General features: G+C 46.4%; 1 protein-coding gene across 1 annotated transcript in view; it reads left to right on the forward strand.

Annotated features, from left to right (window-relative positions):
- The window catches only part of EPHX2 (epoxide hydrolase 2), a 58,455-nt gene that overhangs the window by 14,397 nt on the left and 16,704 nt on the right, over positions 1 to 27,354 (forward strand). Inside the window, exons 5-12 of the mRNA XM_055427271.2 lie at positions 87 to 209; positions 4,650 to 4,724; positions 9,740 to 9,835; positions 10,359 to 10,437; positions 12,526 to 12,560; positions 15,006 to 15,032; positions 16,698 to 16,783; positions 22,773 to 22,884. Coding sequence (XP_055283246.2) covers positions 87 to 209; positions 4,650 to 4,724; positions 9,740 to 9,835; positions 10,359 to 10,437; positions 12,526 to 12,560; positions 15,006 to 15,032; positions 16,698 to 16,783; positions 22,773 to 22,884 — 633 coding nt within the window. The remainder of the gene's footprint in view (positions 1 to 86; positions 210 to 4,649; positions 4,725 to 9,739; positions 9,836 to 10,358; positions 10,438 to 12,525; positions 12,561 to 15,005; positions 15,033 to 16,697; positions 16,784 to 22,772; positions 22,885 to 27,354) is intronic.

The raw sequence follows: 27,354 nt of genomic DNA on the forward strand, positions 1-27,354 counted from the left end.
TTGTAGCATATTTCAGGCTAGTGGCCCTCATGCTTCAGTTTTGCTTTGATCAAACTAACGCTACCATCCATGCTCTTTGCATTCAGGTGGTTTTCTTAGATAACTTCGAAACTAATCTGAAGCCGGCCCGTGAACTGGGGATGGTCACCATTCTCGTCCACGACACTGATACAGCCCTGAAGGAGCTGGAGAAAGTAACCGGAGTACAGGTAACTTTCCATCTGTGCTGAGTCGGATTTTCTGTCATTTGCCTGTGTTTAGCCACACTCAACAAAACACGTGAGGAGTTCCAGGCGAGGACCTCCTGGGTGGGAGACTGTTACCCTTCCTGTAACCAGCATGATGTCTGTGACGAACTTCCCATTTCCTTCTCTGCAGTCAGCGAACAGGGAAAGGATGCTTGGAGAGCAATAATCTATACTGGTCAGAGGCAGGGGACCAAGACTAGAGCAAGGCCCTCAGAGTCACGCGTTCAGAGTAAATACTGAGAATGTCGCTGCTGGGTCCTCCCCTGAGGTGGTCAGGAGCCCTGTTCTTCTCTGATCTGCCTGGTGATGCTACTGGCACTCAGGCATAGTGGTGTGGTTCCACCTGGGTCGCAACCTCTTGGCAGTCAGAGGGAAGGCTCCAGAGTAAACCTGTTCCTCTCTCAGGAGGCAGAGAGGCCCACCAAGATGTTGCTGGGGGCTGCTAGGCGTTAGCCTGCTCTGCCAGAGAGGAGGCATCTTTTGTTCTTTTAAAAATAGACTTATTTATTTGGTTGCCGCAAGTCTTAGTTGCCTCACACAGTCTTTCTGACACTTATTAACACCAAATGTGTGGTTTTTCCCCACACCAAGCAGCTCTCTGCCACAAAAGCTGGGTGGCCTACAATTTATCTTAGTTCTGACACCATCTACCTGGAGAGGGTATCAGAGCTCACAGGTTAAGGGCTCAGTCTGACAAGACTGACCCCTCGACTTCAGATGCCAACACCACATTCAGGTTGTACCTGTGTTTCCAACTGATTGGCTATAAATTGGAGGGTCTCAGGACCCCACCCCCCGAATCTATTAACTTGTTACAGTGGCTCACGGTACTCAGGGAAGCACTTTTGTTTACCAGTTTATAAAGTGTTATTCGGGCTTTCCTGGTGTCAGTCGGGAAAGAGTTTGCCTGCAATGCAGGAGGCCCAGGTTCCATCCCTGGGTTGGGAAGATCCCCTGGAGAACCCTAACCCTAACCAATTTATAAAAGAATTTAATAAAGGACACAGAGGAACAGCCAGATGAAGGGAGGCACAGGGCAAGATCTGGGAGAGTCCCAAGCACAGGAGCCTCTGTCTCCCTGGAGTTGTGGCATGTTACCCTTTCAGTGTGGATTTCACCAGCCTAGAAGCTCTCTGAACTCCATGCTCCTGGAGTTGGGTAGATGTTCATGGAGACTTCCTCATGTAGGCACGATCAATTATTAACTCTACTTCCAGTCCTTCCTCCCTCACTCCCCTTCCAGATGTTGTAGGGGAAGGGGAGGTGGCTGAAAATCCCAAGCTTCTAATCCTGGTTTTGTCTTTCTGGTGGCCAGCCCCAACCCAGGAACCCACCCAGAGTCAGTCACCTCATTAGAACAAAAGATGCTCTGAGCGCTCTTCAGTTCAGTTCAGTTCAGTTCAGTCGCTCAGTCGTGTCCGACTCTTTGTGACCCCATGGACTGCAGCACTCCAGGCCTCCCTGTCCATCACCAACTCCCAGAGTTTACTCAAACTCATGTCCATTGAGTCGGCGATGCCATCCAACCATCTCATCCTCTGTCATCCCCTTCTCCTGCCTTCAATCTTTCCCAGCATCAGGGTCTTTTCCAGTGAGTCAGCTCTTTGCATCAGGTGGCCAAAGTATTGGAGTCTCAGCTTCAACATCAGTCCTTGCAATGGACATTCAGGACTGATTTCCTTTAGGATGGACTGGTTGGATCTCCTTGCAGTTCCAGGGAGTTGCATTCAAGAGTCTTCTCCAACACCACAGTTCAAAAGCATCAGTTCTTCAGCACTCAGCTTTCTTTATAGTCCAACTCTCTCATCCATACATGACTACTGGAAAAACCATAGCCTTGACTAGAGGGACCTTTGTTGGCAAAGTAATGTCTCTGCTTTTTAATGTGCTGTCTAGGTTGGCCATAACTTCCCTTCCAAGGAGTAAGCGTCTTTTTATTTCATGGCTGCAATCACCATCTGCAGTGATTTTGGAGCCCCCCAAAATAAAGTCTGCCTCTGTTTCCACTGTTTCTCCATCTATTTCCCATGAAGTGATGGGACCAGATGCCATGATCTTTGTTTTCTGAATGTTGAGCTTTAAGCCAACTTTTCACTCTCCTGTTTCATTTTCATCAAGAGGCTCTTTAGTTCTTCACTTTCTGCCATAAGGGTGGTGTCATCTGCATATCTGAGGTTATTGATATTTCTCCCGGCAATCTTGATTCCAGCTTGTGCTTCTTCCAGTCCAGCGTTCCTCATGATGTACTCTGCATATAAGTTAAATAAGCAGGGTGACAATATACAGTCTTGATGTACTCCTTTTCCTATTTGGAACCAGTCTGTTGTTCCATGTCCAGTTCTAACTGTTGCTTCCTGACCTGCATACAGGTTTCTCAAGAGGCAGGTCAGGTGGTCTGGTATTCCCATCTCTTTCAGAATCTTCCACAGTTTATTGTGATCCACACAGTCAAAGGCTTTGTCATAGTCAATAAAGCAGAAATAGATGTTTTTCTGGAACTCTCTTGCTTTTTCAATGAGCACTCTTACTACTTAGGAATTTACAAGGGCTTCAGGAGCTCTGTGCCAGGCACCAGGGGCAGAGACCAGGATGTATTAATACATTTTTTAATCTCTTACACAATCATTGTAGATCTTCAGTAATAGTGGTGCCTCCTTCACACAAAGCATGTGGTGAAAACAAAGCCAGACCACAGTAGTGCTGTGAGGGGTCTTTGTGGGGAGTTAAGAGTGGCTCAGTGGTAAAGAACCTGCCTGCGAATGCAGGAGACTCAGGTTCCATCCCTGGGTCTGAAAGATCCCCGGAGAAGGAAATGGCAACCCACTCCAGTTTTCTTGCCGGGAGAATCCCATGGACAGAGGGGCCTGGTGGGCTACAGTCCGTAGGATCGCAGAGTCAGACACAACTGAAGCAACTTAGCACAGCACACACAGCACGATGACCTCACAACATTAGAGCATCTCTCCCAAGCTTGGTTTGTCTTTCTGCAAGCCCAGAAGCCTTGTGCAGCAGAGAAGGAAGCACCAAACCCGGAATTAGAGTGGCCCCTTGCTGGTCCCACTTATGAGATTTATCCCCTCATCACATCTGAGCCACACACACCGGCCTTGTGTCACAGGGAAAGTAAGCTATGTCCCACTTGTCCTCAGAAGGGGCATGGGGAAGGTGTAAGGGAAAATGCTAATCACTCCTTTTTAAACAGGGAAGTGCCTCTTATCTGTCAGAAAGGCTATGGAAATCAGTCATGAATGGACTTTATAAGCTGGACAAAAACATGGGAGAACCATGTGTTTGTAGGAAACCCCCACCTTCCCCACCCATGGAATCAGGAGACATCCCCTAGTGTGTAACCTAGGAAGTTGGGGACACATTAGAAAAAGGACTCCAGGGTACACTGGCCCTGGGGACTGTCTTGACTTCCTCATCACTGTCAGAGGCACCCAGCTGCCTGTCCCTGCCACCACAGCCTGGGTCCTTTCTGAACACTGCAGAGGTGGAGACCCACCAGCCTCACCCTCTACAGATTCCCAGGCAGACTCTTCCATGTTTAAAAGGAGGTGAATTTCACAGCCTACTCCCTCCATTATTCACATGTGGATTTTCACAGGTCTGGTGGTCAGACCATACTCTTCTTTTATTTTTCATGTATTTTAAAAATCTTTTCCATGAGCTTCCCTGGTGGCTTAGCGGTAAAGATTCCTCTTGCAATCCAGGTGATGCAGGTTCGATTCCTGGTCTGGGAAGATCCCCTGGAGAAGGAAATGGCAACCCACTCCAGTATCCTTGCCTGGGAAATCCCATGGACAGAGGAGCTAGTGGGTTACAGTCCATGGGATCACAAAAGAGTCAGACATGACTTAGCTACTACACGACAGCATTGAATATAGTTCCCTAAGCTATATAGTAGGGCCTTGTTGTTTAATCTGTCTTATATATAACAGTTTGCATCTACTAATCCCAAACTCCCAACCCATCCCTCTCTTCCTCCACCCCCACCACTGGCAACCACAAGTCTATTCTCTTTGTCCGAGTCTGTGTCTCTTTCGCAGATAGGTTCATCTGTGCGTATTTTTTAGTCTACCTATAAGTGACAGTATGGTATTTGTCTTTCTCTTTCTGAGTTTTTTCTCTCAGTATGATCACCTCTAGTTGCATGGGCCATACTCTTTTGTCTGCTACCCATTGGCCAGAACTTACCAGACTCCGCTGACCCAAGGGGAAATGGAGGCAGTGAAGCCTGGCTATGACCCAAGGGGAGAGGGGGCCAGTAGGTCAGTCACCTCATCGGCTCAGGAGGCCATGGCACAACTTGGGGCTGTCTGGCAATACTTTGTGAACTCAGAAGTCTTCTTGTGGACAGAAGCAGAGCCGTCTCCCTTACTGTGTGTCTCTCACTTTCAGCTCCTCCAAACCGCAGCCCCCCAGCCCACCTCATGTGATCCAAGCACTGTGACCCATGGATACGTGCCCATAAAGGTGAGTCCGTGCGCTCTCGCCATCAACCTAGTCCTCTCCAACCAGCCCATGTAAGACAACTCATGAGACATTTGTGAAATCTCCCAGGGAGCTGCACACCCACCATTTATAGGGAAAAGGCCTTTCCGATAAGCATCCAGCTTCCCTGGTGGCTCAGTGATAAAGAATCCATCTGCCAATACAGGAGATGTGGATTCGACCCCTGGATCAGGAAGATCCCCTGGAGGAGGAAATGGCAACGCACTCCAGTATATTTGCCTGGGAAATCCCAAGGACAAAGGAGCCTGGTGGGCTATATAGTCCATAGGGTCGAAAAAGATTGGACATGACTTAGCAATTAAACAACACAACAAAAGCATCATTCCTCAAAACTTGACAACAGATGTGGGCCAGTGTGGTCAGACTCCCACAAAACAACAGGCCACGTTGGGACCTTGCTCGGCCTGCACGGCCTGTGTGTCTGGCACTTAATTTCACTATTTCATCTGGCGGGTGTGATTGGGGCCTTCCTTTGTGTCAGGCATGAGCCAGATATGAAGGGTGCAGGGAGGCACCAGATCTGTCCTGGGGAACCTGCAGGGAAAAGAAAAAGAGGGAGACAGCCAGTTTTAAGCCCAGGGATCAGGGCTTCGGCAAGATGAAGGCCATGTGCAGAGCGGCCCTGACTTCTGACCCAGTCGGCATACAGGGCAGGGCTTTGGGACATCTACTCAGGTTCATTTTGGGATCTTTCTTCATTTGGCCCTGTGACCATTTAACTAAGAAAGCACGTTTAGCTATGGGCCAGCTGACACACAAAACAAAACCCAACAGTTGCTTTGGAGCCAGAAAGAACCAGTTAGAATCCTGCTTGAGCACTTACTCAGTCTGCAAATATGGGTAGATTTCTTAATGTCCTGAACCTCAGTATACACAGCTATGTAATGTGATGGTGCTAATACCTGGTCTTGGTGTTCTTGCAAGGATTAACTGAAATATCCTGTGTTGATCATGGGGCGTAGTGCCTCATGCCCCACAAAGAAGAGAGCTGAGGACAAAGAGAGCAGGTGTCCTGAGCTGTGCGGGTCTGGGACCTGGGGGGTGCCTGATGCCCTGGAGGAGAGCCGCAGGGATATTCAGGGAGCAGTGGCTGTTTGCTCGGCACCTCAAGAAATAACATAGATGAATGGAGGTCTTCCATGACCTCGGGGCTTGTGCAGTCTGCAGTCTGCCAGGAAAATATTTCCCATGGTGACATCACAGGATGTGGCCCTACTGGCAGTGACTCAGGTACTCAGAATGGGCTCTATGGGGATGGAGAAAGTGACTATAATGTAATTGCTGGGGATGAGGCTCAGTGGCGAAGCAGGCATCAGAGAATGAGTGGGATTTGAACAGTGAGAAAGGGCGTTTCTGGTGAGCATCAGTGAGTGCGGTCCTGGGTACTCCTGGAGTGGTGAAGGTTTCATAAGCTCCCTCCAGACCTCATCTCTAATACTGAAGCAGCGTGAGGGGCTCCTTGCCTGGCACTGGAGTCTGGGCTGTGACCCTGCGTCTCCGACCCTAAACATCCTCCTGATGTTTGAATATCCAGCCAGTTTCAATAGATTCCTATTTGACCTTGAAGGAGTGTGATTCAGAGCTGCCTAACCACCTCCTCTGGCCTCACCCCAAACTTAAGGACTAGGGTATTAGCCTCTGGGGATCCCAGACTCTGAGCGTACTGTTGTCTTGATGCCAATGAAACTCAAAGTAGGCTAATAATAGATCTCCGATTTCTGGCTTAATGACAATTGTGTTAACAAGTCGTTAAAATGATGGGAAAGTGCACATGTTTGCTGAGCTACTCAAAGAAAGAACAAACCTTTTAGTTAAGATCCATTAAGAACAGGGGGTGGTTAGGATCATTTGACTGGACAATAGCACTGTAATATTTTTCAATATAAAGGAGTATAGAATTTAAAGTTCAATTCCCGGAGAAAGAAATGGCAACCCACTCCAGTATTCTTGCCTGGGAAAGTCTCATAGACAGAGGAGCCTGGTACACTACAGTCCACGGGGTCGCCAAAGAGTCAGACATGACTTAGTGACTAAATAACAACAATTTTACATATAAAATTCAAGTTTTACAAATTAAAGCATATTAACTGTTGCCTAAACCAAAAAGTTCAATTCCCTTTCTTTGCCAAGTACTAAAGGAAAGACTATAGAACATATTCTGATTAAAAAAAAAAAAAAGACTATTGTCCATGAAATAGTTTGTGAAACATCAGCCTGATGTTTTCTTGAGCAAAATAGCTCATTGGGAATTATAAGTGAAACTTCCAGTTTGGAATGCCCACCTTGGAGTTGTATGAGATTCAGTGAAATAGAGTTGTTCCAAGTAGATTTCCATAAGATGGAGCTTATTTTTTTTCATTTGTTTCCATTAGAAAGTTAAAGATATGTATTTTGAGGGGAAAATAGAGTGCTTTGACTACGTATTGCTTTAGCTCTTTTGCTTAGACCCTGCTGTAATGGTCAGGGTAGGCTCGGTGCTGTAATAAACAGGCCCACACTTTCAGTGACTTGACTCCAAGTTTGTTTCTGTCTGGCAGCGCAATCCGATGTGGTTTGGGAGTGGGCTGTCTCCTCACAGTCATTCAAGCACCCAGGCTTCTTCTTTTTGCAGGTTCTTCCTTCCTCACAGTCCAGTCCATTCGGGTACAGATAGGAAAAGCGAGAGGGAACCAGGTGCAAGAGAGGTTTATGGCCCAGATGGAGCACAGGGCTCTTGCACTTAGGTAGCACTGGCCAGTCACATGGCCACGCCCATTGCAAGGAGGTTGGGAGAGGCCTGGAAAATGTCAGCAGGAGCCAAGGAGAAGAGAAGAAGGTGGATTTTCAGCCCCAGCAGTCTTGGGCACACCTGTATAGTCTACAAAAGACCAGAAGTATAGCAAAGTTGGGGAAAAAATTCATATTCAAAAGACAAACAGCTTTTAACAGAACAGTCACGGTGTTCTGCACTTCATGTGAATATTATGCCCTGCACAAGATCAGCCCCCAGTTTACTTTATTTTTAATTAATTGATTGATTTTATTTTTCTCTATTCTGGGTCTTTGTTGCTGTTTGAGGGCTTTCTTTAGTTGCAGCAAGGAGGGGGCTACTCTGTAGTTGTGGTGCTCAGGCTTCTTGTTGCCGTGGCTTCTCTTGTTGCAGAGCATGGGCTCTCGGGGGCACAGCCTTCAGTAGCTGCAGCTCTTGGGCTCCAGAGTGCAGGCTCATTAGTTGTGGTGCACGGGTTTAGTTGTGCCATGGCATGTGGGATCCTCCCAGACCTCAGATGGAGCTGGTGTCCCTTGCATTGCAAGGAGGATTGTTAACCACTAGACCACCAGGAAAGGCCCAGCCCCCAGTTTAAAATATGCAATACATACGGTACCAGAAACCCTGACAGGATGAGGGCCTTTTAGGGAGGAAGGCAAAGTCAGTTTGTTTTCCGACATTCAGTTCAGTTCAGTCGCTCAGTCGTGTCTGACTCTTTGTGACCCCATGAACCACAGCATGCCAGGCCTCCCTGTCCATCACCAACTCCTGGAGCCTACCCAAACTCATGTCCATTGAGTCAGTGATGCCATCCAACCATCTCATCCTCTCTTGTCCCCTTCTCCTCCTGCCCTCAATCTTTCCCAGCATCAGGGTCTTTTCAAATGAGTCAGCTCTACACATCAGGTGGCCAAAGTATTGGAGTTTCAGCTTCAACATCAGTCCTTCCAATGAACACCCAGGACTGACCTCCTTTAGGATGGACTGTTTGTATCTCCTTGCAGTCCAAGGAAGTCTCAAGAGTCTTCTCCAACACCACAGTTCAAAAGCTTCAATTCTTCAGCCCTCAGCTTTCTTTATAGTCCAACTCTCACATGCATACATGACTACTGAAAAGCCTTGACTAGACAGACATTTGTTGGCAAAGTAATGTCTCTGCTTTTAAATATGCTGTCCAGGTTGGCCATAACTTTTCTTCCAAGGAGTAAGCGTCTTTTTATTTCATGGCTGCAATCACCATCTGCAGTGATTTTGGAGCCCAAAAAAATAAAGTCTGACACTGTTTCCACTGTTTCTCCATCTATTTGCCATGAAGTGATGGGTCTGGATGCCATGATCTTAGTTTTCTGAATGCTGAGCTTTAAACCAACTTTTCACTCTCCTCTTTCATTTTCATCAAGAGGCTCTTTAGTTCTTCTTCACTTTCTACCATAAAGGTGGTGTCATCTGCATATCTGAGGTTTTGATATTTCTCCCGGCAATCTTGATTCCAGCTTGTGCTTCATCCAGTCCAGCGTTTCTCATGATGTACTCTGCATATAAGTTAAATAAGCAGGGTGACAATATAAAGGCCTTGATGTACTCCTTTTTCTATTTGGAACCAGTCTGTTGTTCCATGTCCAGTTCTAACTGTTGCTTCCTGACCTGCATACAGGTTTCTCAAGAGGAAGATCAGATGGTCTGGTATTCCCGTCTCTTTCAGAATTTTCCACAGTTTATTGTGATCCACACAGTCAAAGGCTTTGGCATAGTCCATAAAGCAGAAATAGATACTTTTCTAGAACTCTCTTGCTTTTTCAATGATCCATCAGATGTTGGCAATTTGATCTCTGGTTCCTCTGCCTTTTCTAAAACCAGCTTGAATATCTGGAAGTTCATGGTTCATGTACTGCTGAAGCCTGTCTTGGAGAGGTTTGAACATTACTAGCATGTGGATGAGTGTAATTATGAGGTAGTTTGAGCATTCTTTGGCATTTCCTTTCTTTGGGATTGACATTATGATCTACTTTTTTGTTCCAGTGAAACTGCCTATTTCTGTTGCACAGTTTGGCCATTTATCTCTTCTCAGACATTTTCTTCTAACATTGGGGGTTTTCGCTGAGAAAGCAAGGCCAGGCGCAAGTGATCCGGCAGCATACTGAAATGGCCGTGTGGTCTGGAGAAGAGGTGTTGGTTCCCTCTGACCTGCAGGCTGTGATCACTCCCTGCTCCCCTCTCTCTTCTACAGCCTGGGGTGCGTCTGCATTTTGTGGAGCTGGGCTCCGGCCCTGTCGTGTGCCTCTGCCATGGATTTCCTGAGAGTTGGTTCTCTTGGAGGTACCAGGTAAGAGAAACTGGGAGAAGGTACACCCGGTCAGGTGAGGGGAGAGAAGCATCTAGATGGTGTGACCCAGCCTTGGCTATCATTAAGAAGCTGACACCTTGCTGTGGAGCATCGTCTCCCAAGGATGACCACGATATCTCTGAAATATTGGGGTCAGAGATGGCTTCAGAGCTCAGAGCTGTGCTAGTCCCTATACTCCCTTTGCAGATTACATAAAAGTAGGCTTCCTCAAGATGCTTTGAGGCATCTTCCCACCTGCTGGGAAGTCTCTGTAGTGATTATAAAAATCTGCAAGGTCTTTGCTAGGAAAGCTGCTTTCTTTGGTGTCACATTAGGTGCAGTGTACAAACCCTACCACCGTCCATGGCAGCCCTATCCCAGTGAGATTCCAACCCCATGGCAAGGATTCCAGGTAGTGTCATGTGGCACTTAGAACCAAGCCATTTATAAGAAGCAAAGAGGGAGTGTCCAAAAAATACTGAAGAGACCACAGCGGAGGGTATCTGAACTGTTTGTGCTCTAGATCCCTGCTCTGGCCCAGGCGGGCTTCCGGGTCCTAGCCGTGGACATGAAAGGCTATGGAGAGTCATCTGCTCCTCCTGGTGAGTTTGCTGTTTTGCAGCTGTTCCTGTGTGTCATGCCCTCTGACTGCCTGAGCTCTCCAACTGCACTGTCTTCCCCTGGTCCCATGTCAGAGCAGGCAGCCCTCCCAGGAGGTCTGACTTCCCCCCTCCCCTCCCAACTCCTGCAGTGTCCATGTCTGCGCACTTTGGGCCCCAGATGACTCCGGTCCTCATACTCTGAGTGAACATAAGAAACCCAGCGGTCTGTACTCCCAAGGGAGTCTCCTGTGAGTCAGTGAGGATATAGGGTGTAATTGGTACCATCTAGCTTCTTTTTTCATCTTGCAGAACTGAATCTCTGGACCATTAACCAGTAACTCCCCATTCTTTCTCCCCTCAGTTCCCACCAAGCTCCCTTCTGCTCTCTGATTCTATAAACTTGACCAGGTACCTCATCTAAGTGGATCATACAGTATCTATCCTTTTGTAATTGACTTATTTCACTTAGCATAACGTCATCAGGGTTCATCCATGTTATACCCTGCATCACAATTTCCTTCCTTTTAAGGGTGAGTAATATTCCATTGTGGGAGGCTCAGTAGGTCAGTGATAAAAGAATATGCCTGACAGTGCAGGAGCCTCAGGAGATGCAGGTTTGACCCTTTGGTGGGGGAGATCTCCTAGAGGAGGGCATGGCAGCCCAACTCTAGTATTCTTTCCAGAATAACCCCATGGACAGAGGAGCCTGGTGGGCTACAGTTCAGAGGGTTGCAAAGAGTTGGACACCACTGAGGGATTGAACACACACAATATTTCGTTGTATGAATAGACCACAGTTTGTTTATACTTGCATCCATTGATGGACACTGTAATGGCTTCACCTTTTGGCTATTGTGAATAATGCTGCAATTAACACGGGTGTACAAATATCTCTGCATCCCTCCTGTCAGTTCTTTGGCATATATACCCAGAAGTGGAATTGCTGAATCATACAGTAATTTGTAGGCTAGATTCTTACTTAACCCAGCATCTATGGGTCCCAGTGGGAGCCCATCCGAGGAAGTCAGGGCCTGTGAACCCTTGAGACCATGTGTGGGTTTATGAACATTTTCCCTGGGAAGGGAGGAATCCATTTTATTTTTAAGATTTTTTTTTTATTAGGACAGTTTTTAAAGTCTTTGTTGAATTTGTTACAACGTTGCTTCTGTTTTATGTTTTTGGTTTTTTGGCCACAAGTCATGTGGGATCTTGGCTCCCTGACCAGATATCGAACCTGCATCCCCTGCACTGAAAGGCGAAGTCTTAACTACTGGATTGCCCAAGAGTGCATTGTCTTTATCAGTGTCAGAGAGATCCTCACCTTTAAGAATGCTGTGTGGAGGAGGGAATGGGAAGCAGTCAGGCGTGCAGCAGAGTCGCTGGTCCCTCTGTCGTCAAGGATGCTCTTAGCAGCTTAGTGAGCCCAGGCAGTGGCTCACCACCCCTTTCCTGAGCTGCCGCAGCCCATTCACATCAGCCCTGCTATGCTGAGTTGGAAGCCCACTGACATGGGCTGGGGTTCTCAGGCACTCAGGGGCCACCTCCAGGTCACTCAGCCTATCATGGCAAGAGTGTGCCTCTGTGATTGTTCCCTAAATGTCATCATGTCAACTCAGCCTCAGCTTATTACCTCTTGAATGACGCAGAAATATTTTAGATAAAAGGAAGGACTCAGTCCAGATATTCAGGAAAGATGTCTAAGGGTTTTTTCTTTAATTATTTAAGTGTTTATTTTTATTCATCTCTATTGTAATCTTCCCTGAATCCCTTGTACAGACTGTATCAATCTAATCATATAATAAAATACATTTTTTTTGCAAAAGGGCCTTTTTAGTTTGTTGGTGACTGGGAGGGATTGAGGGCAGGAGGAGAAGCGGATGACAGAGGATGAGATGGCTGGATGGCATCACCGACTCAATGGACATGAGTTTGGGTAAACTCCGGGAGTTGGTGATGGACAGGGAGGCCTGGTGTGCTGCGATTCATGGGGTCGCAAAGAGTCAGACAAGAGTGAGCGACTAAACTAAACTGAACTGAATTTTTAATCACACAAATTAAATTACATGTTTCTTTTATTTATAATTGCAGAAATAGAAGAATATTCCTTGAAAGTGTTAAGTGAGGTAAGAAAGTTCTTTGGGTAACATCTGTAACTTCTTTTCCATCCTGTGTTTTCATTGATAAAAGACAGAAGTGTGACTTAAGTCCTAAGAATGCAGAATTTCACAGCATTTGGGTATAAGTTCTTTCTGAAGGTTGAAATATTTTTAAATAATAGCCAACTTTTACTGTATATCAAGTAGGTTTTCCCAGGTGATGCTAGTGGTAAAGAACCTGCCTGCCAAAGTGGGAGACATAAGAGATGCTAGTTGGATCCCTGGGTTGGGAAGATTCCCTGGAGGAGGGCATAGCAACCCACTCCAGTATTCTTGCCTGGAGAATCCCATGGACAGAGGAGCCTGGCAGGCTACAGTCCATAGAGTTGTAAAGAGTCATGACTGAAGCAACTCAGCATGCATGCACACCCTGTATATCAAGTATTTTTCTAAGTGTTTGATGGAAGAGGAAATTGAGTATGAGGGGTCATATAATTTGCCTGAGGTCAGCAGTTTTAGAGCCAGGTTTGAAATCTGTAGTAGCTCCCCTGCTCCTGCTACTCCACCATATCACCTTTCCATCCTGAGAATTTTAAAAAATCACTTTATTTTGGTAAAGACGTTTTTGGTCAGACCCTGGGAGTGAGTGTGTGGACTGGAGACTGGTCTTCCTATTCTAAGGCATAAGCACCATTAGGAGGGGGACCCTCATCTCAGAGCTTGCACCCAAACCTCCATCAGCCCTAGAGCAAAAGCAAAGGCTGGAGGAACCAGGAGGAAGAAACAGCCTCCTGTGTGGCCTGAAAACTGGTGATGCCACTGATTATGCTAAAATTACAGATGCTTATTACTGACAGGATGAGGGGACTGTGGCCTGACCAGGTATAAGCCTACCTGTCATACAGAAAAAGTACACTTAGTACATTTTCCAGTGGACAGTTACCTGGATAGACCCCCGAGAATATGTATGGATCCAGGACCTTCCTTCTGGAAACGATTTCCCAGGACCAGAGATCCTTCAGGAAACTGTGAGAATGATGCTGTTTCTTGTTAGAAAAGAAATGGTCCTAGGAACAGCACAGGATTCTGGCTGCCCTGGAATTAGTGACCCTGACTTCACTCTGGCCTGTGAACAGCCTCTGTAAGTTGCCAAAAAGCAAAGCCCATGCTCTGAGTTGCTTCCAAAGCAGCGTTGTGGACTCGGCAAACTACACCCGTGTTCAGGCAAGTCTGAGGAACCAGTCTGAGAACCCGGAAATTAACGGAATAATAAAGAAAGAAGGAAGTGGAAAGATGCTATGAGTAAAACTTTAGTGCTGAGTGGTATGGACAATATCAGCTAGGAGGAGAAGGTAAAGGGGTTCCTGCATTTATTTCATTTCCCACATTCCTCCTTAATCGTTTTTCTCACTGATGGGGGACTCAGGTCTCCCCAGTCACTGTAGCTGGACCACAGTTCTGCACCCCTCACCCCTTAGAGATGCTCTTACATCAGACAGTCTGTTGGTTCCTCATCAGGAACCTCATGGGTGCTGCCACTTTGCATGTCATGGAGTTTCTGGGAATCCCTCAGCTAAATTCCCCATTAGTGTGTACATTAGTCGGCTCAAGCTTACATGACAAACCACAGACCAGAGAGCTTAAATCACAGAAATGTATTTCTCCCCTTTCTGGAGGCTGAAAGTCTGGGATCTAGTGCCAGTAGGCTCAGGTTCTCGTGAGGGTTCCCCTGGCCTGCAGGTGACTGCCTTCTTGCTGTGTCTTCACACGGCTCAGGGCCCCACCCTTATGGGCTCCGTATATGCAGCTCTGTAGACTTATTGTACCGAGCAGAGGCCCTTTGCGTTGGCTCAGACAAACAGAGATGGTGTGACAAGTTACCCGGGAGTCTTTTCGGAGAAGCGGGGCTGATAAACAGGAAGCCATAGTTGTTTTCCCTTTTATATTGGATTAAGGCTTACCCTGGAGAAGGCAGTGGCAACCCACTCCAGTACTCTCACCTGGAAAATCCCATGGACGGAGGAGCCTGTAGGCTGCAGTCCATGGGGTCACTAAGAGTCGGACACGACTGAGCAACTTCACTTTCACTTTTCCTTTCATGCATTGGAGAAGGAAATGGCAACCCACTCCAGTGTTCTTGCCTGGAGAAACCCAGGGACGGGGGAACCTGCTGGGCTGCCGTCTATGCGGTCGCACAGAGTCAGACACGACTGAAGCGACTTAGCAGCAGCAGCAGCAAGGCTCACTCTAATGACCCAATTTAACTTCATCACTTTTTAAATGACTCTACCTTCAGGTATTTAATACAGCCATATTCTGAAGTACCAGGGGTTAGGGGAATTTGGGGGTGGGATTGGGGGTGGGGAGGACACAATTCAGACTGTAACAAAGGCAAACACAGAAATTCTAATCTTCAAGCTTGCTGAATTGGATGGCTACAGTTCTGATTTTGCTGTGTGTTTTCTTTCTTAGGACATGATCACCTTCCTGGATAAGTTGGTAAGTTAATTATCTTGAACTGATCTCTTTGGAGAATTCTGTTTGGGGCTGGGCAGTTAAAGAAAAAATATAACCCTAGAAGATGTCATCTGTCAGAGCTCTCAAGGGAGTGGCACAGGCCGGGAAAGTGGGGGTGGTGGGTGGGAAGGGACCACAAAGACAGGTTTGGAGAATACACAGATGAATTTGTTTTGGTTCCTGTTTTATGAAAAGCATCTTCTGAAGGATAGGATATCTTTGTTGGCTTTAAGCCAGGTGGAGAGCCTTAGTGCCAAGTTAAGAAGTTTGGAAAATATCCTAATATTCCCACAGTGCTTCCCAGATGGCTCAGTGGTAAGGAATCCACCTGCCAATGCAGGGGATGTGGGTTTGACCCCTGAGTCAGAAAGATCCCCTGGAGAAGGAAATGGCAACCCACTCCAGTATTCTTGCCTGGGAAATCCCATGGACAGAGGAGTCTGGCGGGCTACAGCCCATGGGGTCACAAAAGAGTTGGACATGACTTAGCAACTGAACAACAATATTACACAACTTATAAAAAGTTACACCCCTTTCGAAATATTTAAAATCTAATGCCTTCATTTAATGTGGTTTGGAATGTTTGAGCATATAATGAGGTCTACTGGAGGTCGAAACTTTTCCCATCTTGGGCCTTGTACATTCTAACAAAATTTTGTGATATCCTGTTCTTAATGGTTGTATCATTCTTTTAATGATTGTGCCCTGCCCACTTCCTTCCAGTGGGGCTGGGAAGGATCTGAAGGTCCTGTGATCAGTAGGTAGGATAGAGGAGGGAGCCCAATTTTAGGTTGGGGGTTGTGTGCATGCTAAGTCACTTTGGTAGTGTCCAACTTTTTGCAACACTATGGACTAGCCCACCAGGCTCCTCTGTCCATTGGATTTCCCAGGCAAGAATACTGGAGTGGGTTGCCATGCCCTCCTTCAGGGGATCTTCCTGACTCAGGGAAGCATCTCTTACGCTTCCTGCATTGGCAGGTTCGTTCTTTACTACTAGCGCCACCCGGGAAGTCCTTAGGTTTGGGGACCTGGGTCTGACCTCCACCTGGGACCTCCACCACTTATCATCCTGTGCAGCGTGGGCAAGTCTCTTGACCACTGTGAGCCATCTTCTCATTTGCAAAATGTGCGTTAGAAGACAAAGAGCCTGTGACAAAGCAGGTCTTCCATGGAAGGGAGTGTGGTCATTCATGGTTACAGCAGCAGAGAAGAGGAAGATGCAGGGAGAAATCAGGAGATATAAGATGCTTTTGAGGCTCTCCTGGCTACTTAGGGGAGAGAAGATCCAAAAAGAATGGGGAACAGAATAATAACCACTCAATGGGAGATGAGCACAGGAAGGGAGGGGAGTCATTCTAACTTTAGGACAAATAGGAGGAAAGAAGGTGAAAAAAATTTTTGATTGGAGAGAAGGTAGAGAGGGAATTCATGGCCAGTGGCCTCAGTCTTCCAAGAAGATTTAAAAGGCCAGTCGTTTGTGTGGCAGGTCTGTGGGGTCCACACGTGGGGACAGAGGTTTCAAGACAGTGGACATTGGAAGTAGTTGCTGTGGTTGGACCTCAGGGGGGAACCAGGCCTCCAGCTCTCAGCACCTATCCACCATCCCAGGAACCTGCTCACACTCTTCCCCTTTCTTCGTCCTCCTAGGGCATCTCCCAGGCTGTATTCATTGGCCACGACTGGGGCGGCATGCTGGTGTGGACCATTGCTCTCTTCTACCCCGAGAGAGTGAGGTAATTAGGCAATGGGCATCAAGAGTTTGGTTCAGACTGGACTTGAATTCCCTAAAATCCTTCCTCGGGTCTTGAGTTCCAGAAAACATCTTAAAAATGGTAGGTTGTTATCTGAGAAGGTAAAACCTTATTCCCTTAGCTCACTGGTGTGTGAGTAGCATTGAAAAAATTTTTCACAACTCAAGTGTTTCAAGTTTTATTTGCAGCAAAGTGAGGACTGCAGCCTGGAGACAGTGTTTCAGATAGCTCTGAGAAACCGCTCTGAGGAGGTGAGGGTGGTGGGGCCAGGTTGTACAGCAGTCAGTTTTGCAGCAGATGGCCGATGTATGGCAGAAACCAGCTTCATATTGTCAAGCAATTATCTTCCAATAACTTTTTTAAGTTGATTGTTAATTAAAGAAAATGAGACATCTCAAGTTAAGGGAATTGAGTACTTTTCCATGTATGGGAAGATGCAAGAGTCTGGGCTCACTGAAATCATTCCTTTGACATGCACTTCAGCTGTCTGAGGCCAGCATGCTGTGTTTTTACATCCTGAGTTTTCTCGGGGCTCAGCATAGGGAGTGGCTGCAGTCTGATGGCTCCTGCTGGTGCTGCTGCTAAGTCACTTCAGTCGTGTCCGACTCTGTGTGACCGCATAGACGGAAGCCCACCAGGCTCCCCCGTCCCTGGGATTCTCCAGGCAAGAACACTGGAGTGGGTTGCCATTTCCTTCTCCAATGTGTGAAAGTGAAAAGTGAAAGTGAAGTTGCTCAGTCGTGTCCGACCCCTAGCGACCCCACGGACTTCAGCCCACCAGGCTCCTCCATCCATGGGATTTTCCAGGCAAGAGTACTGGAGTGGCTTGCCATTGCCTTCTCCGTGATGGCTCCTAGATGGTAGGTATTCTTTCTTTCCTGAGTTCCCTCAGGGCTTACCTGCTCACTTTGGAGGGTTGCAGTTGCTGATGACTGTGACATCCTTTGTTTACTGACATGGCAGAAAATATTCCATTTCTTAGTAGGGACAGTTTAGTGAGCTGATATCTTAGGCACAAGACCTGTCCCAGTCACCAGTAATGCAGTGAATAATGTAGCACCCAAGTAGCCAGAATGCAGGACAATGAGGTTGGACTTTGAGGGGAGTGGGTGAGGTAGCACGGATGTCAGCTTCATAGAATTGAGGACCAGGAGAGACTTTAGCCCTGGTCAGAGTCGGAAAATGCAGCTTTCGATTTTGCCCTGAACTGGCTGCGTGACAACTCACTTCACCCATTAGGCCCTGGTTTCTTCAACCACTCCTACCCAACTATTCCAGGGCTTCCCAGGTGGCTCCATGGTAGAGAATCTGCCTGATAATATAGGAGCTGCAGGAGACACAGGTTCAATCCCTGGGCTGGGAAGATCCCCTGGGGGAGGAAATGGCAACCCACCCCAGTATTCTTGTCTGGAGAAGCCCATGGACAGAGGAGCCTGAAGGGCTACAGTCCAGGGGCTTGCAAAGATCTGGCACAACTAAACGACTGAACACACACACACACACACACACACACACATGGCTACTCCACCTGCAAAATGCTGTACAGAAGTCAGATTGGAGTGATATTTCATGATCATGATCACATCACTCACAATCATTTTCAGAATGGCATTTCAGGGTACCCATGGGAGCTTTCAGATGACCTGTTTTGAACCTGGAGGGTCAGGTGGTCTTTCTGGCCACACAACACTTGAGTTGGTAACTGCAGTTAAAACCTGTCTGACATCCCATTTCAGCCTTCAATCTTAGCAAATTAACTATAACATCATCCTTAGCAGTCATCTGTGTTTCCCTAACTAACCCAATTACTTTTTGTTTCGCAGAGTTTATACGAATGGAAACACTCGAGATACTTTAAAAATATTTATGCTCAGTTCAACCTCAGTTCAAACGGTTGGGTGATCTAAAAGACCAGAGAAAATCAAACATTTCCTAAAATAGTTTTAAAGTTTTTGTGCTGTGTTCTTCTGATCTCTTTAGCTTCTCTCGCTGTTTTCTCTCTCTCATTCAAAAGCAAGGTAAGAAACCAACTCTTAAGAATCAGTTTCACCAAAAAGTTACTCTGCAGACTGTGTTAGGTGCTTCTTCTTCTTTTTTTTGTTTATTTGACTGCACTGGGCCTTAGTTGTGATTTAGTTGCCCTTCAGCACGTGGGGTCCTAGTTCCCCGACCAGAGATTAAACCCGCAGACCCTGCATTGGAAAGCACACTCTTAACCACTGGGTCACCAGGGAAGTCCCTGAATGCTTCTCGAAGGGAACAAAAAGAAATAGAGCAACAATATATGGTCTCCACATTGTTGTTGTTCTATTAAACTTAGCCTGTCTCTCTTTGTCTCTTTCTCTCCTGTGAGAATTTTAAAAGATTTAACATGAGCCAAGTGAAATTTTGTGCATAACATCAGATCTGAGAGACACACAGGCATGCTCTGGTTTCCTGTTTCTTTTCTCCTTGTGCCGTTTCCACCATATCTGCTGTTGGTTCTGGAGTAGTAGCTCCTCCTCCATCTGCTCTCATCAAATCAGCCCTGTTACCTTATTCCTGGGAGGTTGTAGGGGAGCTGAGACCCTCTCAGAGTCTCTCATCTCTGGGTCTCCAGGGAATGGGACTGTGCATCTCTGGGTCTGGGAGCATCTTTTATTAAAAAATATTGTTGACAGTGCTGATCTCTGCCTTTCTATTCAGACAGTGACTGAAGGAAAAAGAAAAGGCAACATTTGATGTGGAATATTTCTTTGAATCGTGGTTTTGCCTTTCTACTGAAATAAGCTTTCAGTTCAGTTCAGTTCAGTCACTCAGTCGTGTCTGACTCTTTGCGACCCCATGAATCACAGCACCCAGGCCTCCCTGTCCATCACCAACTCCCAGAGTTCACTCAAACTCATGTCCATCGAGTCGGTGATGCCATCCAGCCATCTCATTCTCTGTTGTCCCCTTCTCCTCCTGACCCCAATCCCTCCCAGCATCAGACTCTTTTCCAGTGAGTCAACTCGTCACATGAGGTGGCCAAAGTATTGGAGTTTCAGCTTTAGCATCAGTCCTTCCAATGAATACCCAGGATTGATCTCCTTTAGAATGGACTGGTTATTGGAGAAGGAAATGGCAACCCACTCCAGTGTTCTTGCTTGGAGAATCCCAGGGATGGGGGAGCCTGGTGGGCTGCCGTCTATGGGGTCACACAGAGTAGGACACGACTGACGTGACTTAGCAGCAGCAGCAGCAGAATGGACTGGTTGGATCTCCCTGCAGTCCAAGGGACTCTCAAGTGTCTTCTCCAGCACCACAGTTCAAAAGTATCAATTCTTTGGCGATCAGCTTTCTTCACAGTCCAACTCTCACATCCATACATGACCACTGGAAAAACCATAGCCTTGACTAGATGGACCTTGGTTGGCAAAGTAATGTCTCTGCTTTTTAATATGCTGTCTAGGTTGGTCATAACTTTCCTTCCAAGGAGTAAGCGTCTTTTAATTTCATGGCTGTAATCAGCATCCGCAGTGATTTTGGAGCCCAAAAAAATAGTCTGACTGTTTCCACTCTTTCCCCATCTATTTTCCATGAAGTGATGGTACCAGATGCCATGATCTTTGTTTTCTGAATGTTGAGCTTCAAGACCTATTTAAAATAAGGATATACTCACTAGTTTGTTTTATATCCTTTCTTTAACAATCACCTAAAGATGCTACTGCCAGCAGGAGGCTATGGTTCGGCTTTTTCTAACCCTAATGCAGTTTATATGTATTAAGCAGCCTTTAAATATTTACATGCTATCATCTCATTTAGTGATGGTTTTTAATATGTGTCAATATTGTGTCAAATAATGTGTCAAAGTGATTAAAAAGAAAACCCCATTCTGTCCAGAATATTTAGTAAAAGTTATACTTTCTTGGCTTGTGACTTAAATAACACTTAAAATGGGTTCACTATGGCATGAACCTATGGTTCACTAGGTTCACTAAAAACCTATAGGCACAAATATAACTTATTTATACCATAACCTGCACTAATCATGGCTATTGAACCTTTGAAATGTGGCCAGTTTTGAATTGAGATTACTAAAGTAGAAAATGCCTTCCAGATTCCAAAGACTTAGTATGAGAAAAAGAACGTAAAATAGCTTCTTAGTAATTCTTAATATTGATTACATATTAAAATTATTAATATTATTGATATATTGGGTTAAATATTAAATTAATGTTTCAGTTAACATTAAATTAAAATTAATATCAAATTAATTAATATTAAATAATGTTTAAAATTAACCTCACATATTCCTTTTTACTGGTTTTAATTTGCCTGCTGTGCTGTGCTTAGTTGCTCAGTCATGTCCAATTCTTTGCGACCCCGTGGACTGTAGCCCGCCAGGCTCCTATATCCATGGGGATCCTCCAAGCAAGAATACTGGAGTGGGTTGCCATGCCCTCCTCCAGGGGAATCTTCCCAATCCAGAAATTGAACCCAGGTCTCCTGCACTGGGAGGAGCAGGCTACTAGGAAATTTTTAATCATATGTGGTTTGAATTATATTTCTGTTGGCTGGTATGGAATAAGCCTTACCAGTCCTTCCTCTGATTATTTCTTTTGCCCTGATTATCCCATTGCTCCTATTTTATATATAAAATAGGTATATTTTTTATATATCTTATATTTTATATATTTTTTAATATATTTTATATATCTTTTTTTTTTTAATTTTAATGGGATTTTTTTAACTGTTTATTTGGGGGGCTGGGGGTTGTGCCAAGTGGCATGTGGGTTGTTAGTTCCCTAACCAGGGGTCACACCCACACCCCTTGCATTGGAAACACAGAGATTTAACCAGTGGACCACCAAGAAAGTCCCCTATACATCTGTTTCTTTGGTAGGAAAAAGTTTCCCCAAGGTACGAGTGGGATATGGAATTCTTGCCAACCAGCCAAGCTAACTATATTCCTGGCCAACTTCTGTTAGTTCTGCATTCATGGGGTCTTTCAAATTCACCCTCTCTTTTATTCCTATGGGAAGCCTAGTAACTCAGATGGTTAAGAATCTGCCTACAATGCAGGAGACCCAGGTTTGATCCCTGGGTGAGGAAGATTCCCTGGAGAAGAAAATGGCAACCCGCTCTAATATTCCTCCCTGGGAAATCCCATGGACAGAGGAGCCTGGCTGGCTATAGTCCATGGGGTTGCCAAGGGTCAGACACTACAGAGCACACATGCATGTATTTGTCTAGGCTTCCTATGAGACCATAGTAAGCTCCTGGAGTATTGGTTTTATGTTTTCTCTCCCCTAGTATGTGCCATGGAATTACACTCAACATAGAGGAAACAGTGGGTGAAGCAAGGAAGGAAAAATGTCTGTGTCTTTAAAATCTAGAGAAAGATTATGCTATGCACTTATTCTAATCGAGACAGATATACTGCATGTAACATACACGAGGGCATGCTTGTGTGCGTGTCTTTGTCGAAGGCAAGTAGGTGAGAAATACTGCAGTTATGGTTGCTGGGGAGAAGGGATAGTTAGGAACTTTGGGAAGGTCATATACACACTGCTATATTTAAAATGTATAACCAGCAAGAACCTACTGTACAGCACAGGGAACTCTGCTCAATGTTACGTGGCAGCCCGGATGGGAGGGGAATTCGGGGGGAAGTGGATGCATGTAGATGTAAGGCTGAGTCCCTTTGCTGTCCACCTGACACTACCACAACATTGTTAATTGGTCATACCCCAATAAAAAATGTCTTTGGTTTTGTATTGGGGTATAGAAAATAAATAAAAATTAAATTAAAAGAAAAAAAACCCACTGGACTGGAAAGTCAAGAAGGGTGGTTTAATTTTAGGTCCTGTTCTCCATGCACTGCTGGAGTGAGATCATGTATGTGGCACTTCCCCACTCCAAGCTCACGTTTTGACACATAAGATCCTTTCTGGTCCTTGCAGACTGTCTTCTTATGGGGTCTGTGTCTTGACGCCTCTTCTTCCCACAGGGCAGTGGCCAGTTTGAATACTCCCTTCATGCCGTCAAATCCCAAAGTGTCTTCCATGGAGATCATCAAGGCCAACCCCGCCTTCAATTACCAGCTCTACTTCCAGGAACCAGTAAGTTCGGGGCCCTGCCAGCCCACTGAGGGTTTTGTTCTTTCTCCTTTCTCCCTCCTTCTCCCTGATGGTCTAATCTGTCTCTGCCCTCTTGAGCTTTCTGTGGCTTCAGCAAGAAAGGTGTTCACAAGTAGGCTCAGGTGAAGCTGAGCTCAGTTGGTCCTTCCTGGGTGATGGCACATTTCTACATGTGTGTGTGTGTATTTGGGGTGTTGATGGAATCACAGTGTGGTGGATGGGATTCTCCTGCTTCTCTGAAATGGGGAAGCAGGGGGCTGAGCTTTCCTTTGAAGCCACCTCTTCTTAGTTCTCTGGCTGAGCAGCTGGTGAAACCCACCTCTGGTTGTGATCACCTCCTGGCTTCCTGCCTGGGACCAGATAGCTCTGTGCACTGAGGAGTGATGTTTGTAGTTACAGACAGCACCGGAGCCTAAAAGCCCCTCACAAGACCCCCCTGCAGATGTGGGAGGCTTCTAGGTATCACCTGTGGGCCTCAAAGCCTAGGATGCCTTTCAGAGTTGCCTCCCAGGGTTTGGGTGCTGTGTGATGCATGTGGCTACTCCACCTGTCCCTGGATTCCCTGAGAGCAACATCGTCCAGCCTGGCTGCCCCCCTGCAGCTGCCCTCATCTGATCCTCCTCCATTTGTGGTCTCTGCACTCTGATGCCCGGATATGTCTGGGTAATTCCAGAAAGGATAAAAGATGCTCCCTAACACTCCAAAGAGAGAAGGATGGATTGAGTTTATTGATAAAGATCATAACAGCATCTCACCACATCTGTCATCCAGCCTTTTCCTGTCTGCTGCTCATGTGTGTGTGTGAGAGAGAGAGAGAGAGAGTGTGTGTGTGTGTGTGTGTGTGTGCTCAGTCGCTAAGTTGTATCTAACTGTTTGCGACCCTATGGACTGTAGCCTGTCAGGCTCCTCTGTCCATCGGATTTCCCAGGCAAGGAAACTGGAGTGGGTTGCCATTCCCTTCTCCAGGGGATCTTCTTGACCCAAGGATCTAACCCACATTTCCTGGATCAGGAAGATCCCCTGGAGTTAGAAATGGCAACCCACTCCAGAATCCTCGCCTGGGAAATTGCATGGACAGAGGAGCCTGGCAGACTACAGTCCGTGGGGTTCCAGAGTGAACTGAACATTCACACATGCATGCAGTATCCCATTGCGTGTGTGCTTGGCTCATCCATTCTTCCCTTGATGAATGCTTGGGCTGCAACTCCTGCTGTCTGGGTGCCTGTTGGGCCAGGTGGTTCTGTTTGCATCATCACATGGCCTTCTATCCCATCTTTTCAGCTGAGCTGGCTCGAGAAGTCTTACTCAGTGGCCTGAGACCAGATACTTGACTGGGTCAGGATGCTGACCTTGCCTTGTTTGTCTTCAAAGCCCTCACACCTCCTCTTCAGTCACACTCAGAGGGAGTTTGGACTTTATCTGTGCATCCTGTGCATCCAAGCAGGGAGGGGAGGGGCAACCCAGGATAAGCTCAAGGTCAGAGTGACCTCAGGGGAGGGGGAACGATGCTTACTAAGAGCAGCCATTGTAGAGCAATGATTTTTGTTTCAAAGGTTGTTACGGTCATTGTGGAAAAAATCAGGACCTCGATTGTTCTGTGATCACTGTTTGGGGCTGGCTTTGTTCTTAAGGACAAAGCTTCTTGGCAGGGAAGTGTTCTATATTCAAATTAGTGATCTGGCTACTAGAAGACCAGATTGAGTGAATCCAGTATCTGGGGCTGGTAGGATGGGGCCCAAGCTGGGTCTTGAGGAGAAGCCATGGTGGCTGATGAGTCCCTCCAGCCTGTATACTCCCTGCTCACTGAGGAAATGGACAGGCCATGTCCACTTCTGTTTCCACACTCAGTTTCCTCATTTGAAAAAGGCGGGTCTGGTTGGATAGTTTTCAACCAGGTGATAGCTTTAAAGATAAGCTGAATTCAGGCCAATGAATAAAACACAACATAAAGCAAGTCTTCGATTCAGGTGTGGGCACAGGGAGCCCTGGGCTTCCCATGTGCCGCCAGTAGTAAAGAACCCGCCTGCCAGTACAGGAGATGTAAGAGACTCAGGTTCTATCCCTGGGTCAGGAAGATCCCCTGGAGGAGGGCAAGGCAACGCACTCCAGTATTCTTGCCTGGAGAGTCCCATGGACAGAGGAGCCTGGCGGGCTACCGTCCATAGGATTGCAAAGAGTCAGACACAACTGAGTGACTCAGCACACATGCAGGCTGGGAGCCTCTCCCCCACCCTTTACCTATGCTGCACCACCACCACCCTCTTACCTCCCTACCACAGCTGCCACCTCCTCTCTCCAGCCTGAAGATGGCATCTGTGAGCTCTCAGGGGTCCAGACTCCTGTCCCCAGCCCTCCCACCTCAAGTTCTTTGGAGCACCTCCAGATGTAGCTTAGACAAAAGCCACCTTGAGATCCAGCTCTTTGAACTGTTAGCCAACATGTACTGTCCTGTCCTGGGAACTCACCAAGTCTGGTGGAAATGCAGATCAAAAGTTGTGTTTTTCTTCTCAGGGAAGGGATTATGACCTTCACCTTTTTGTAGGAAGAAAAGGAGGAAGAGGAGGAGGAGGGGAAGGCGGTGGAAGCTCAAGACAGCAAAGACAAATAGAATTGGCTGGGTGACTTCAGTACAACCTGTTCCGTTTTATTTTAATCTTAAGATCCTGACCCTGGGGACATCTCAGCATGTCCAGTGTGTCCTGTTAACCCTGCCCTCTGCCACTCCCAACACTTCTTCCTCTTTATTTCTCCTTAGCAATGTATTTATATATATTTTTCTTTGGAGAAGATTTTACGGTGCCCATGGGTGTGCACCTGTGTGTGTGTGTAAAACTATAGCTATAGGCAGATTTCAAGCACCAAACACACTTTTAGCTGAGAAACTAGGGAACAGAGAGAAAAATGTGGGGGAAAATTATAGGTAATTAAGAGAGATGGTTTTGAGATAGGAGGAAGGAACCTTGACATCCACACCCACAGTACCATCTACATCCTCATTACCCTTGAAGTTTTGAATCTTTCTTAATCCCTAGAACACAGTAATTCCTTCAGCTACAGAGACTGCTGGTGGTTTGTGACATCATTTACCCTTTAGGTATTTCATGCTTGCTACCTGAAAAAAAGTACCGAGTTGTCCAAAATAAAAAGTCAGATCCCCCTTCACTTCTGTAGAGCTAGCTACTATGAATAGCTTGATGAGTATTTCCCAGATGTTTTAAAACTATGCTATTAATTGTGCCTGTACTTAAGCATATTGTTGTTCCCTCTCTCAGTCATGTACAACTCTGAGAGCCCATGGACTGCAACACTCCAGGCTCCACTGTCCTTCACTATCTCCCGAAGTTTGCTCAAACTCATGTCCATTGAGTCAGTGATGCCATCCAACCATCTCATCCTCTGTTGCTCCCTTCTCCTCCTGTCCTCAATCTTTCCCAGCATCGGGGTCTTTTCCAGTGAGTCATCTCTTCCCATCAGGTGACCAAAATATTGGAGCTTCAGCGTCAGTCCTTCCAGTGAATATTCAGGGTTGATTTCCTTTAGGATTGACTGGTTTGATCTCCTGGGCTGTCCAAGGGACTCTCAAGAGTCTTCTCCAACACCACAGTTCGAAAGCATCAATTCTTTGGCCCTCAGCCTACTTTATGGTCCAACTCTCACATCTGTACTTGACTACTAGAAAAACTGTACAGACCTTTGTTGGCAAAGTAATGCCTCTGGTTTTCAGTACACTGTCTAGGTTTGTCCACCAGGGAAGTCCTAGAAATGCAAAATTTTATTCAAGTCAAATTGAGGACTGTAATCCAGAAACAGTCTCTCAGAAAATTCTGAGAACTGTCCTACCAATTAGAGGTATAGACACAGCTACACTTTTTGAGACAGAGGGCTGTATATTAAATGACGTCCTATCAACAGTTTACACAATCTAGTAAGTCATCGTGGTTCATCAGGGCCCCTTACAAGGTCAAAGTTATCTTTTAAGGAGTTGTCTTGTTGATGTGAGAAGAATGTTGATCTTTATGGTATTTCTTTATGGTTGAGCAGGTATTTCTGCTGATGGGGGTTTGTTCCATGTCTAATGCAGATACACGGTGCACACTGTCAGGGGAGAGGAGGCCGAAAGGCACAGAAAAAATTTTTATGTCTAAATTTTTCTTGTCCTGCCATCAGTTCAGTTCAGTTAGGTCGCTCAGTCTTGTCCGGCTCTTTGAGACCCCATGAACCACAGCACGCCAGGCCTCCCTGTCCATCACCAACTCCCGGAGTTCACTCAAACACATGTCCATCGAGTCGGTGATGCCATCCAACCATCTCATCCTCTGTCGTCCCCTTCTCCTCCTGCCCCCAATCTTTCCCAGCATCAGGGTCTTTTCAAATGAGTCAGCTCTTCGCATCAGGTGGCCAAAGTATTGGAGTTTCAGCTTTAGCATCAGTCCTTCCATTGAACACCCAGGA

Source organism: Moschus berezovskii, chromosome 7, assembly GCF_049115385.1.
Source record: "Moschus berezovskii isolate FMDL1 chromosome 7, NW_MosBer_1.0, whole genome shotgun sequence".
Taxonomy (NCBI): Eukaryota; Metazoa; Chordata; class Mammalia; order Artiodactyla; family Moschidae; genus Moschus; species Moschus berezovskii.